The sequence below is a fragment of the Eptatretus burgeri genome, chromosome 8, assembly GCF_056783735.1.
Source record: "Eptatretus burgeri isolate ZD-2024b chromosome 8, Ebu_testis_v1, whole genome shotgun sequence".
Classification (NCBI taxonomy): domain Eukaryota; kingdom Metazoa; phylum Chordata; class Myxini; order Myxiniformes; family Myxinidae; genus Eptatretus; species Eptatretus burgeri.
In genome coordinates, this window is record NC_140968.1 from 70,925,496 (window position 1) to 70,940,495 (window position 15,000).

Genomic DNA, 15,000 nt, shown 5'->3' on the forward strand with positions numbered 1-15,000 from the left:
AAATTGTGCTACTGCTGGGTGAAGGAGGAGAAGGAGACGGGGTTGCGAGACCGGAGGCAGTGGGAGAGAGGGAAGAGTAAAAGTGTGGAGGTGAGAGTTGGAACTCTGAATGTTGGGACGATGACTGGCAAAGGGCGAGAGTTGGCTGATATGATGGAGAGAAGAAAGGTGGACATACTGTGTGTACAAGAGACCAAGTGGATGGGGAGCAAGGCGAGGAGCATTGGAGGTGGTTTCAAACTGTTCTGCAATGGTGTGGATGGGAGGAGAAATGGTGTCGGGGTAATCCTGAAGGAAGATTATGTCAAGAGGGTATTGGAGGTGAGGAAAGTGTCGGACCGAGTGATGAGTGTGAAGTTGGAAATTGAAGGGGTGATGATGAATGTCATCAGTGTATATGCCCCGCATATGGGGTGTGAGATGGAGTATAAAGAAGATTTCTGGAGTGAGTTAGATGAAGTGGTGGAGAGTGTATCCAAGGATGAAAGTGGTGACTGGAGCAGATTTCAATGGGCATGTTGGGGAAGGGAATAAAGAGGATGAGGAGGTGATGGGTAGGTACGGTCTCAACAAGAGAAATGCGGAAGGGCAAATGGTGGTAGAGTTTGCAAAAAGAATGGAAATGGCAGTGGTAAATACGTATTTCAAGAAGGAGGAGGAACACAGGATGACGTACAAGAGTGGAGGAAAGTGCACAAAGGTGGATTACATCTTAAGCAGGAGATGCAACCTCAAAGAGATTAGAGACTGTAAGGTGGTGGCAGGGGAGAGTGTAGCTCGACAGCACCGATTGGTGGTCTGTAGGATGATTTTGGAGGTGAGGTTGAGGAAGAGAGTGAGGGCTGAACCAAGGACCAGATGGTGGAAGTTGAAGGAGGAAGACTGTTGCGTGGAATTGAGGGAGGAGGCGAGACAGGTGTTGGATGGTGGTAAAGATGGGTGGGATGATTGGGCAACTACAGCAGAAGTGGTGAGGGAGATAGCTCGGAAGGTACTTGGTGTGACATCTGGACAGAGGAAGGAAGATAAGGAGACTTGGTGGTGGAACGAGGAAGTACAGGAAAGTATAAGGAAGAAGGGGTTGGCGAAAAAGAAGTGGGATAGTCAGAGAAATGAAGAAAGTAGGCAGGAGTACAAGGAGTGGCGGTGAAAGGCAAAGAGAGAGGTGGCAAAGGCTAAGAAAAAGGCATATGACGAGCTCTATAAGAAGTTGGATACTAAGGAAGGGGAAAAGGATTTGTACCGATTGGCAAGACAGAGGGACCGAGCTGGGAAGGATTTGCCGCAGGTTCGGGTGATAAAGGACGTAAATGGGAATGTCCTGACGAGCGAGGAGAGTGTGTTGAGAAGGTGGATGGAGTCCTTTGAGGAGCTGATGAATGAAGAAAATGAGAGAGAGAAGGTTGAAAGAGGTGGAGATAGTGAATCAGGAAGTGGGGTGGATCAGTAAGGATGAAGTGAGGACTGCTATGAAGAGGATGAAGAGTGGAAAGGCGGTTGGCCCAGATGGTATACCACTGGAGGCATGGAAGTGCTTTGGAGAGATGGCAGTGGGGTTGTTTACCAGATTGTTTGCAAGATAAAATCTTGCAAGATAAAATCTTGCAAAGTGAGAGAATGCCAGAGGAGTGGAGATTAAGTGTACTGGTTCCGATTTTCAAGAACAAGGGTGATGTGCAGAGTTGTAGAAATTACAGAGGGATAAAGTTGTTAAGCCAACCATGAAGTTGTGAGAAAGAGTAGTGGAAGCTCGGTTGAGAGGAGAGGTGATGATTTGTGAGCAGCAATATGGGTTTATGCCAGGAAAGAGCACCACTGATGCAATGTTTGCTTTGAGAATGTTGATGGAGAAGTACAGGGAAGGCCAGAAGGAGTGACATTGTGTGTTTGTGGATTTAGAGAAAGCTTATGATAGGGTGCCAAGAGAGGAGTTGTGGCATTGTACGAGGAAGTCGGGAGTGGTGGAGAAGTATGTGAGGATTGTGCAGGATATGTATGAGGACAGTGTGACAGCGGTGAGGTGTGCGGTAGGAATGACAGACCGGTTTAAGGTTAAAGTGGGATTGCACCAAGGATCAACTCTGAGCCCTTTCCTGTTTTCAATGGTGATGGACAGGTTGACGGACGAGATCAGACTGGAGTCTCCATGGACTTTGATGTTCGGGGATGACATCATGATCTGTAGGGAGAGTAGGGAGCAGGCTGATGCGAGCCTCGAGAGGTGGAGGTACGCACTGGAGAAAAGGGGAATGATAGTCAGTCGTAGTAAGACGGAGTACGTGTGTAAATGAGAGGGAGGGTGGTGGTATGGTGCGGTTGCAAAGAGTTGAGGTGGGGAAGGTGGATGAGTTTAAATACTTGGGATCAATTGTCCAAAGTAATGGAGAGTGTGGTGGAGAAGTGAAAAAGAGAGTGCAGGCAGGATGGAGTGGGTGGAGAAGAGTTGCAGGAGTGATTTGTGACAGAAGGGTAGCTGCAAGAGTTAAGTGAAAAGTATATAAGACGGTAGTGAGACCAGCTATGTTGTATGGTTTGGAGGCGGTGGCGCTAACAAAAAGACAGGAAGCGGAGCTGGAGGTGGCAGAGTTAAAGATGCTGCGATTCTCGTTGGGATGGACAGGATAAGGAATGAGTATATTCGAGGGACAGTGCAGGTAGGACGGTTTGGAGACAAAGTGAGAGAGGCGAGATCGAGATGGTTTGGACATGTGCACAGGAGGGAAACGGAGTATATCGGGAGAAGGATGCTGAGGATGGAGCTGCCAGGCAGGAGGAGAAGAGGAAGGCAAATAAGAGGTTCATGGATGCGCTGAGGGCGAACATGCGGGTGGTTGGAGTGTCAATGGAAGATGTGGAGGATAGAGCGAAATGGAGACGGTTGATCCGCTGTGGCGACCCCTAACGGGAGAAGCCGAAAGAAGAAGAAGAAGAAGATATATATCAAGAGATCTAGAGATCTATATAGAGAGATATATAGAGATATATAGAGAGAGATATATATAGAGAGATATAAAGAGAGATATACAAAGAGAGATATACAAAGAGAGTTATATAAAGATATATATATATAGAGATAGATATATATATATATATATATATATATATATATATATATATATATATATATATATATATATATATATATATATATATATATATATATATATATATATATATATATATATATATATATATATATATATATATATATATAGAGATAGATATATAGAGAAAGTTATATAGAGATAGACATATAGAGATAGACATATAGAGATAGACATATAGACAGATATATAGAGATAGACATATCGAGATAGATATATAGAGATAGACATGTAGAGATAGATATGTATATATATATATATATATATATATATATATATATATATATATATATATATATATATATATATATATATATATATATATATATATATATATATATATATATATATATATATATATATAGAGAGAGATATATAGAGAGAGATATATATAGAGAGATATAAAGAGAGATATACAAAGAGAGATATATAAAGAGATATATATATATATATATATATATATATATATATATATATATATATATATATATATATATATATATATATATATATATATATATATATATATAGAGAGAGACAGAGAGAGATATATATATATAGAGATAGATATATAGAGATAGTTATATAGAGATAGACATATAGAGATAGACATATAGAGATAGACATATAGAGATCGACATATAGATAGATATATAGAGATAGACATATCGAGATAGATATATAGAGATAGACATGTAGAGATAGATATGTAGAGATATATAGAGATAGATATCTAGAGATCTAGAGATATATATATATATATATATATATATATATATATATATATATATATATATATATATATATATATATATATATATATAGAGATATCTATATGGAGAGATATAGAGAGAAATAGATATATATATATATATATATATATATATATATATATATATATATATATATATATATATATATATATATATATATATATATATATAGAGAGAGATAGAGAGATATATAGATATCGAGAGATATATCGAGAGAGATAGAGAGAGATATAGAGATATATCGAGAGAGATATAGAGAGATATAGAGAGATATAGAGAGATATAGAGAGATATAGAGAGATATATAGAGATATATAGAGAGATATAGAGATATCGAGATATCAAGATATAGAGATATTGAGAGATAGAGATATCGAGATATATAGAGATATATAGAGATTTAGAGATAGAGATATAGAGAGATATCGAGATATCAAGAGATATGGAGAGATATAGAGAGATATCGAGAGATATAGAGAGATATCGAGAGATATAGAGATATCGAGAGATATAGAGAGATATATAGAGAGATATAGAGATAGAGAGATATAGAGATATAGAGAGATATATAGAGAGATATAGATATATGGAGAGATATAGAGATATAGATATATAGAGAGATATAGAGATATAGATATATAGAGAGATATAGAGATATAGAGAGATATGGAGAGATAGAGATCTAGATATATTGAGAGATATAGAGATATATAGCGAGATATAGAGAGATATATCGAGATATATCGAGATATATATCATGTTAATCTTGTTTCATGAACAGCATTCCTGAGTTATTTTTGATTGAGATCAAAGGAAGCTCTATAATGTTTTAAAGGGTATGGAAAGTTTGAATGTGTGTAGATGATGTGAGAAGAATCTGAAGTCACAAAGTCATCAGAAGGGCTGGTCACTAAAGTGCTGTGGTCTTTGTGGTGGTGAGTGGTGTTTAGCCAATGTGATTCTGGGAGGGGTGGGATGGTTCAACTCAATGAGGATTTGCAGTCTGGGTAGCATTCAATAGAAACTGCAGGAAAGTCTGACAAAGTGCATTCAACTGAAAGGAAAAAGTTTAATTACTGTGAAAGACTTTTGCTGGGAATACTGCTCCAAGCAGCTCGAGAGAGACTTTTATGATGAAAAGAAAAAGTTTCTGCAATGAGGTTGACAGATTGCTGCCAAGAAGGCTGCTGCTGCTGTACCTATCAAGAAGACTTCTGCTGTTGTATTCACAGATTATTAGAGAGGACCGCTGCTGCTGAGCCCATTGATTATGACTTGCAGAACAATGAGTAACTGGGATAGGAGGATAGGAGGAAGCAATGAACTTCCTCAAGACGATTCATAAGAAAGTAGATAGGAGGGTTTGCCAGACAGTCTTTTAGGAGAGTCATAGTGAGAGTGTGAGATTTGCCAGAATTGAAAGGGATATTCCAAGTGTTTGACCATCTTGTGATTTTTTTTGAAGGTCTGAAGAGAGGGAGGAGGCTGCAGCCTGCCTGTCTGAAGGATGAGAATGTCATGGTATAGGGTGGTCAACAGCAAATAGAGAAAGGGGATTTTCAATTGAGTCAGAGAGATCATTGATGAAGATCAGGAATAGGACTGGACCTTGAACACTGCCTTGGGGCACTCAAGTTTTGATAGGGAGAAGAGATGAAAGGATTCCTTTGAGTGCCACACGTTGCCTACGAGAGTAGAGGAAGTCAGCAAGCCATGTGTGAAGTTGGGCTTGGATGTCATCGGCAGACAGTTTGGAGAGTTTGGTTACTACTATTCTGAATCTTCAAGAACAATCTTTCTGACTGTGGAAAATCCTCTTTACAGTATCTCTTTGCTGATGACTCCAGCATCTGCTGTGACATACCTCACTCTTCAGAGGCAAGCAGCAGCAGCCTCTTCTCTCTCTTCAGATGTTGATAGAATCATGAGCTCGTCAAACACTTGGAATAAGTTTTTCAATCCTGGCAAATCTAACACTCTTCCGATCTCTCTCCGAAAGGACCGTATGGCAAATTCTCCCATCTACTTTCTTAACAACCCTCTTGAGGAAGTTCATTCACTCATACTTTTAGGCCTCACTATCAGCCATGATCTTTCTTGGGCAAACCACATATATAAGTTGACCTCCTAAGCTAGTCGGTGTCTGGGCATCCACCGTCGTGCAATGTCTTTCCTCGGCACAACTGAACTTTATCTCCCAACAAGGCCTTCGTCTGCAGCTTGTCGGAGTACTGCTCTCCCTTCTGGGATGATGCCCCTGCCTCTGTCTGGTCACTTCGCTCATGTTTATTGGAAAAAATGAAATTGCACGGAGCTTGCACAACACCTAAATCCATGGAGAACAGAACATTCCAAAATGTATTTCATGAGTGCGTGACTCTCATGAGTGCGAGAAATGAGTGCAAGAGTGTGAGACTGTGAGAGTTAAGGTGCGCAGAGTACGGTGCGCAAAGTACGTGACATTGGGTCGTATTTATACAGTGTTATGAAATGCATGGTATGTATTATGAAAGAAGACAGGACATCATAATTAAGAATGAGTACATTGTAGAATGATGACAATTTTTACCTCCGCCACCAAAGGAGGACAGGTGTTGTTTCACACCCTTGTCTGTCTATTTGTGAGCAGGTTATCTCAAAAAGTAATGGACGGATTCAGACAAAACTTGGTGGGTAGGTGGGGTGTGTGATGAGGACAAAACAATTCAATTTTGGTGACGATCTGGATCTGGATCGGAGAGTTTTTTTTAATTCTCCAAGTGATTCTTCACAATTGAGAGATGGGGCCAAAAACGATGCATAACATGATATGTCTCAAAAAGTTGTGGACGAGTTATGGACGAGTGTATGAAACTAGCTGGACGAGTTGGTTTGGTGACAAGAACAAGCCGATTAAAATTTGTTTCAGATTAGGATCATGGTCCGACCGATCAGTGGAATACAAAATGTAAACTGTTCAGCCTGGTGAAGGTATGCATTCTTCCGAGTGCCGTTCTAGTTTCTCTTGTTCATGTAAGTACTTTCATTACAAGGAAAAATGACGTTTTGCTCAATGAGAGATACTGAGGATGAGATGACGAGAGAGAAGGAGGGATGGAGTGTGAGAGTGAGAGGTGGGAGAAAATAGTGCGAGACAAGAGGATGTGAAAGGGGATGGAGAGAATAGTGGGGGGGAGAGAGAGAGAGAGAGAGAGAGAGAGAGAGAGAGAGAGAGAGAGAGAGAGAGAGAGAGAGAGAGAGAGAGAGAGAGAGAGAGAGAGAGAGAGAGAGAGAGAGAGAGAGAGAGAGAGAGAGAGAGGAGGTAGTGCGAGAGAGAATAGAGAGAGTGTGACAGAAAAGAGTGCAAGAGAGAAGAGAGTGCGAGTCATACTCTCACTTACAAGGTCATACCAATCACCTTTGTACATAGAGTAGTTGAAGAAGAGACATTTTGGTTGATCAGAGAGTGAGTGCAACAATCATATTGGAGGAGTCACGTCGTGTATAAACTTTTAGGGCAAAATGTTTTATTTAGGGCAAAAATTTAGGGCAAAACAAAATATTAAACGTGTTCGTCACCGAGGATGAAAAACCAATTAGTAATTAGACTAAAGTGTTGTGTTGTCAAGCCCCATTCTATATCCCTATGGAATTAAATAACTATTCTGACTTTCATTGCACTATTCAATGATGGCATGCAAGTACAACAGCTCATGTGGTAGATGAGAAGAAAACTAACATCCCTTGTGCTGGAACCATATAAGAGTGACATTTTCCATCATTAAGACTTACCTTAGAAGCTACTTTGTCCAACTGAATTAATCTTTCAAACAGGACTGTAAACATGTATTTCCTTGATTCCAGATCTATTCTGTTTGTTCAAAGATGACTGGATACATTTGAGACCTTAATTATGCTTATCGATTGAAATAATCGATGGCTCAAGTGACCTCAATCATGTGAATAATGACTTTCATGCCCATGGTAGTTTGAGTAAGTGTTTTGAGCAAGATGGATGAAACAACACAATTGGGACTTTTACCCTCCATGACGTCATTTGCGGTGATTTTGAACAGATTCGATTTATTAAGCTATCATCAGGAGTTCTTGGTTGCAGTTTCACGAAAATCTTAATATTTTATTTGAAATAATGAGACATATTGAAAGCCTGGTGTTGGCCTAATGGCTGGAGTGGTGGGCTTGGGATCTGAGGATTCTGAGTTCGAATCCTGCTTGGTGTTGAATTAATACCAGGTGGGGTTCACTCAGCCTGTCATCCTTCTGAGGTTGGCAAAATGAGTGCTCGCTTGCTGGGATCCTGTGTTGGAGTGGCGACCCGTCCAGGATTGTGCCCAATAGCCAAGGAGACTGCTTAGGTAGCACCAACGCTCTGCACAGAGTATGGTCACAATGGATGGATGGTGTTGGCTGAATGGTTAAGGTGCTTAATGGTTCAGGTAGCTGCCTTCAGATTTTTAGATTCATGAGTTTGAGCCCCTGTCATACTGTTAATTTACACTCAGTGGGTTGACTTAGCCTGTCATCCTTCTGAGGATGGCAAAATGAGTCCCAGCTCTTGGAAATAAGTTACGAGAGTAGCCTGGAAGTCAGAGTGGTGACCTGTCCAGGATTTTGCCCTGAGTCAATGAAACTGCTTTGGCAGCACAATGTGCCTGATGGTGTGAAAGGAATGTTGTTTGTTTTTTTTTTTTTTTTGGTTAATTGGACATATTGAGGAGTGACCCCTAAACAAAAAAAAATTCACAAGGTCTCACCTTTAGTCGAAAATTCTGCACAATTGGCAAAATGGTCTCAATGAAGAACATGAGGTATATTCCTCCAAGCAGCGTCAAGCCTTTTCCCAGAGACAACACTTGCGCGGACTGCTCCTGGTTGTGGCTCGTGTCATCGTGGTTCTTGTGCTCACCCTGGGCCTATGGAAAAAAAAAAGTCACATGTCAATTCTTCTAATGTTATCAGGTCCGTCATCTGAAAAACAGACACTGATCCAGAATATGAAAAAGTATGGGGTTAAAAAATCAGTGTTGGAGCCGAAGGAGGAAGAGGACTAACGACACGACATTTCTCGACTTAAATGCTAATTTTCATTAAATTTGTGCCCCGAAATGACATCACATATATTTACTGCATAGTAAAAAAAAATCGGAAACATGTGTTCTTTTTTCGCCAGTAAATCTTCCTGGTGATTATACTGAACTGAGAATATATGGAGGAGAACAACACAAAAATCTATGAGTAGTTTGCATAAGTGGTATTTCACATTTGCACAAATTGGTGAAACGACTAAGTTATACTTGCTGGGAATGAGGTCTTTGTTGCAGCAGAGAAGGATAAATTGTGTAATCTTTAACTCACATTTCGAAAATGAAGTTTAATTTGGAGAGAAAACTGGGAAGGGGGCAGTTCTCCATCTCATTGTTTCGTGCACCTCACTGTGCTGGCTGCCTTTAGCATCCAATTACCCGAATGGCACAGAAACTTTTTGTCCCCCGCTGTACACCAAGTCTGCCAAACGCCTCATGAAGGCAGCTGGCACACAACTGCCTTGCGAAAGACACCACGGGATCTTTAGTATCCACCAGCAACTACTGCTGACAGGTGGGACACCTGGCTTCTGATCCATCTGACGGATGTCAGAGTCATTGATGCAACAACCTACTAGAGTTACCAGTCTGACAGTTGAGCACTGGGCCGGGAATTGAACTTGAACCAGCCCCAGGAAGGTAGGACATCAGGAGGTGTGCTTGTGCATTTTTTTAACCTACATGTTGGTTTTGAAAATGTTTCTGTATTCTTTCTCGAATGCATGGAATCGCCACTCTTGAGACTGATGGCGAATCATAAAAAAATAAAGGTTAATAAACGCGTGAAAGTGTATTTTGGTGAAGTTTGTCATGTGCTTGCTATATCTGCCACATGAGTTTGTTGACAAAAAAAAGGAACTCCCTTGTGCCACTTGGCTCATTTTTTAACTATAAATTAATCAGGCTTTGGAATCTGAAATTGCATATTGAGATGAAGCGGAATTGGGAGAGGGAGGGGGGGGAGGAAAGCCATTGCGAGAAAATGTTCTGGTTATGTGACTTTTGTGATCATAATAATGTTTATTTTCATTTGCTGTGGCTCTTCTTACTTTTTCAAACGGTTTGTCCTCGGGTGATGCTGCACTTGTAAATGTAAAAAAAAAAAAAAAAAACTATACCTAGTTAAGTCTCATGGAAGAGCAAGAACACAGAACGGATCAGGATGCAACAGAACAAAAGGAGCAGCAGAAAGAGAGGGGGGAAACGCCGTGCAACAGGGCTGAGGGACAAGATAGACGGAGATGGACAAGAAGGGATGTGATGGTAAGGAAGAGGGGTCGGAGAGAATGCAGGGAGTGGACAGGATGGATACACCAGCATACTGTCACAGAGGAAAAATGGGTAATTTGACAGTGATCATAATATCACTGGGGAGGGGGGATGGGGGAGGGTGGTTAACGGAGGTAGAATATATCATGGTTTTTGAATGTGGGATGATCTGAAATGGTGGTGAACAGCTGTCTTGAAGACTTGGAGGGAAGAATGATATTGAAGACAATGTGAAAGTTGGTTCGTTTTTTAACAGGTGGAAAAAAAAGAGTTATATTTAACCTGAAAGTTTAACAGGTGGGAAAAAAGAGAAACAATGAGTGGAGGTGAACAATGAGTCTAGATATTGAGAGTTTCATGAGAAGGGGGTGGTGGTGGACCATGTGCGCCCTGCAGAAACCTGTGTGGCGGGGAGGGGGGGGGGATAAAACACGAAGAGGGCAGAGGGTAAAAGACCACAAATAAACCACCAACCTGTCTGCGATGGCAGAGTGATACGCCTATGGACTCGGCTTCATCATAGGAGAATCCAATGATCTTGAAAGCCATTGTTTCCACAGCATCAAGCTGAGCAGAATGTGAGGCACAGAAGGGAGAACAGTCCTCCATCGAGTTGTGGATCAAAGTCTTGTAGGTGGATAGGAGCTCAGGTGTGCCAAGGAAGGACTTTGCATGACGGAGGATGCCCAGTTGGCATTTGGCTTTGGAGGTCAACTTTGAAATGAGGTTTGCACAAGAAACACCATGGCTGAGAGGGAGACCCAAGAGATTGAGTGACTGAATTTTGTTGAGAGGGTTGTTAAAAAGTAAATGGGAGGGTTTGCCAGATGGTCCTTTCAGAAAGGGAGAGTGAGAGTCTGGGATATGTCAGGATTGAAAGATATTCCAAGTATTTGACCAGTTTGTGATTTTTCAAGGATTGAAGTGAGTGAAAAGGCTGCTGGCTGATTTTCTGAAGGATGAGGGACATTGTGGCAGAGGGTGGAGTCATCAACAAAGAGATAGAGGATTTTCCAGAGAGTCAGTGAGAACATTGATGAAGATTAGTAATAGGATGGGGCCTAGAACACTGATGGAACACACCAGTCTTGATAAGCAGAGGAGATGAAAGGATTTCCTTTGAGAGCCACATGCTGGCATTGTGAGTGAAAGACATCAGGAACCCAAGAGTGGTGTTGGCCATAGATGCCATAGGCAGAGATTGCAGAGTTAGCCAGGATGCCAGACTGAAATGAAAGCTCGAGATATGTCTAGAGAGATGACCCTGATCTTATGTCTGACGGTGTGGTCCTCCATCCATTGTTGTGAGAATAGAAGCAGCATGTCCAAGGTAGGGTGACCTTATTTGAATTGGAATTGAATTATTTTCTGAGATGAGGCTGTTGTAGAAAAGGAATGATTTCATGTCAACTGTGATGATGGATTTCATGACATTGCTGGTGATTGGAAGTAAGCTAATAGCTCTGTAATTTAGGGGATCGTTTTTTTCACAATGGCTGTGTAATGTGGTGATGTTGACTGATTTTTAACCATATGGAAGATGACCTATGGTAAATGACAGGGTGAGAAGAGCAGAAAGAGGATGTAAAAGAGCAACAGAGCAGGTTATTAGGACATGTGAGCTGATGCCATCTGGTCCAGTTGCAGAATTAGAGTCGAGGGTTGACAGAAACTTCTCCACCTTCTGAACTGCAAAAAACACAGTCCAAGAGCAGTTGGGTGGAAATAGGTCTGGTGGGTACAGAGAGTGAGCGGTTGGGGACACAATATTTTAAACACAGAATTGAGGCATTCGACTTTCTCATGAGCAGAGTCGGCTGTGCTGTCATTTGAAGTTAGGGAAGGGATGGAGGGGGAGCATATTCCTGAAACAGACTTAACAAGGTGCCACCAGGTTTACGAAGAGGGAGACAAGTTTAAAAGTTCAATCTTTAGGTTGGACAGATGTTGTTTTCTACCTCTCATAAGAGTAGACACACACTTGGTAAGAGCTTTGTGGAATGCTCTGAGGTTGACTTCGGTCAGATTTTCCTTCCAGGAGGAGAATGCCAGATGTTTCAAGAGCACTGCCTCACCACAGTGGGAGGATGGGTATGATAACTGAAGATGAGATGGGATGGATCTGATCATAAGAAAGTGATAGCAGGTTCCTGTGGAAGAATTCCCAGGCTGAGTTAATATCAGGAGTGATAGATATAGGAGACCAGTCCTGGTGTGCAATGGCTCCTTGCAGTTCCTGTCAGTTTGCCTGAGTGAACTGCCAGACTCACCAGTGTTGAGGCTGTTCTCTGAGAATGGCCAGATAGATGTCAACCTTCACAAGCACATGATCAGATGAACCAATCGGAGCAGAAAAAGAGCAGGAGGAATTTGTGGTGATGTTGGTCATAACCAAGTCAGGAAGGGAGGATATGCCTTGGGAGAAATCTGGGAAGGAAAGTTCAGAGATCGAATCAGTCCCATGGAGTCACAGAAGTCATTTGTTGAGAGAGGTACCGACAACCAGCCAATTCGCATGGTGACAATTGAAATCACCACATATGAGGAAGAGAGGTTTGGGATGAGTGGTTAAAAGTTGGTCTATGTTGTCAGAGGGAGAGACAGAGGAAAGGAGAGAAAGAGAGAGAGAAAGAGAGAGAAAGAGAGAGAAAGAGAGAGAAAGAGAGAGAAAGAGAGAGAAAGAGAGAGAAAGAGAGAGAGAAAGAGAGAGAAAGAGAGAGAGAGAAAGAGAGAGAAAGAGAGAAAAAGAGAGAAAAAGATATAGAGATAGAGATATACATATGGAGTCATCTCTGTTTGGAGCATGGTACAACACACAGATAAACATGAGGTGGGAGCAGAGGGGAAGTTGCAACCAAACGACTTTTGGGGTTTGGGAGGTGTAGGAGCAGTACATGGAGACTGAGGAACTCCTCAGAATTATATTAATTTTTTTTTAACTTTTCTTGTGAGAGAGAGAGAGAGAGGGAGGTTGCGTGTGTTTGTGTGTTTCCAGAACAATCAGACTTTAGATCACAAACCTACATCTTGCACAGTAAACCTCACCAATCTCATTATAGCAAAGCCCATTTACATGCTCTAAATCAACACAACGATCTGGTACATCAACAATGTCTCAGCAAATCGAATCTCCCTCCTCCCTCTCCCAGCTTTAAAGCTGGTACAAACAAGACATGAAAGGAAATCAATAAAAAGGGGCTGATCACATCTGTGGAGGGACAGTGGAGGTGTGGGCTCAGAACCTCACATGGGGAATGAGGTGCAGAATGGCATCACCCGTGAGGGTACCCACAGCCAGGGCAACGAGAAAGCTAAGCAGGATATGGACAGTAGTTGGGGAGAAGGCTGGGATGCAGGTAACAGCAAGCAATGACAAAAGGCTGATGGTTGTAATGGAGAGAAAGCCCCAGCCCCAGCCTGCAAAACAAAATCATTCGCTCCAACTTTGAATTGATACAGATGTGATGATGAAAATTGTCATCACCACCATCATCATCATCATCATCATATTAAAATATTTCAACTTTCATGCATTTTAACCGTGACATAGATAAAGTTAACATTATAATATCAAGCATCAACAAGAAAAAGAGCAATCAGAGATTGCAGACCCTTGCCAGGACTTGTTTTGCATGGTATTTGTGTAGTTTTGTGTGGTGCATTTTGTGTGGCGTTTGTGTACTGGTGTGTTACGTAATTAATGAGACATAATTTGAACGGTCATTTTATAACTGCTGGCAGTGATGACGCCATGCCAAGATGTCCCGCTTTGATTGGCCACCTGACCCTGAACCATGACGTTTTATATTATTATTCAATTGAATTTAGAATGGGATTGAAAGAAATTCAGTTCAAATCAAATGGAAGACCAAATAGGTACAGTCCTGCATTGGCATAATCAGAAAGAACCCAAACAAGCAAAAAGAAAAGATGAAGTCATCAGGAGGAACCTGGATAGGATTCGCATTTCAGTGCTATGCCTCTACCATCAACCCCATGCAGGCACAGCCAAGTGTGCCTTATGCAAAATAAATAAATAAAATAAAATAAAAAGAACCAAGATCAAAAAATGAAATAATTCTGGCTGCCAGACAATGTGTCTGATCAAGTTGAAATTTAAAACATGTATTCCCCATCACTACTAGATCATAATTGTGAAGTTTCACATCAATTGATGAAGCTGTTCCAAAGAAAACATTATTCAATATTTTTCTTCAATCCAATATGGCTGCCATACCATGTGACCAATCAATTATTCCTTAAATGTGTACACCCAAGGCTTGCGGAACATTTGTGTGGTTTCCCCTCGATCTGTCCAGCCGTTCTGGAGAAGATTATTTTTTATAGGTTTTAGGGTAAATCCAATATGGCTGCCAAACCATGTGACTTATGACATCATATGTGTGAACCATTTGTTCCTCATGGATAAGCGGTCATACTTGTAAAGTTTCGCATCAATCTGTTAAGCCACTTCCAAGAAGAAGATTTTTAAAGGTATTTTTTAAAACAACATGGTTGCCAAATCACGTGACCGATGACATCATCACATTTTTTTTTTCTTTCTGTGGACCATTTTATCCTGAGATGATGCTCAAAATTTTTCGTACTCATCAGATGGAGTGTTCTACATGTACAATTATGATGTCATAATGAAGGCATATATGAGGTCATAAAAAAAATCACCCTTAATCCCCATGGGGATTACTTGTCATGTGCCAAGTTTCACTTTTTTCCTTGTTGTGGTTTCAGAGATACAGAGGTCCAAGTTTT

General features: G+C 41.1%; 1 protein-coding gene across 4 annotated transcripts in view; it reads right to left on the reverse strand.

The window, feature by feature from the left end:
- LOC147022007 (zinc transporter ZIP5-like) overlaps window positions 1-15,000 on the reverse strand; it is a 155,102-nt gene that overhangs the window by 72,346 nt on the left and 67,756 nt on the right. For all 4 annotated transcript variants that reach the window (XM_085892541.1, XM_085892539.1, XM_085892540.1 and 1 more), the window contains 2 exons: window positions 13,478-13,647; window positions 8,632-8,790 (listed from right to left, as the gene is read on the reverse strand). In XM_085892541.1, the coding sequence (XP_085748667.1) occupies window positions 8,632-8,790; window positions 13,478-13,647 (329 nt within the window). The remainder of the gene's footprint in view (window positions 1-8,631; window positions 8,791-13,477; window positions 13,648-15,000) is intronic.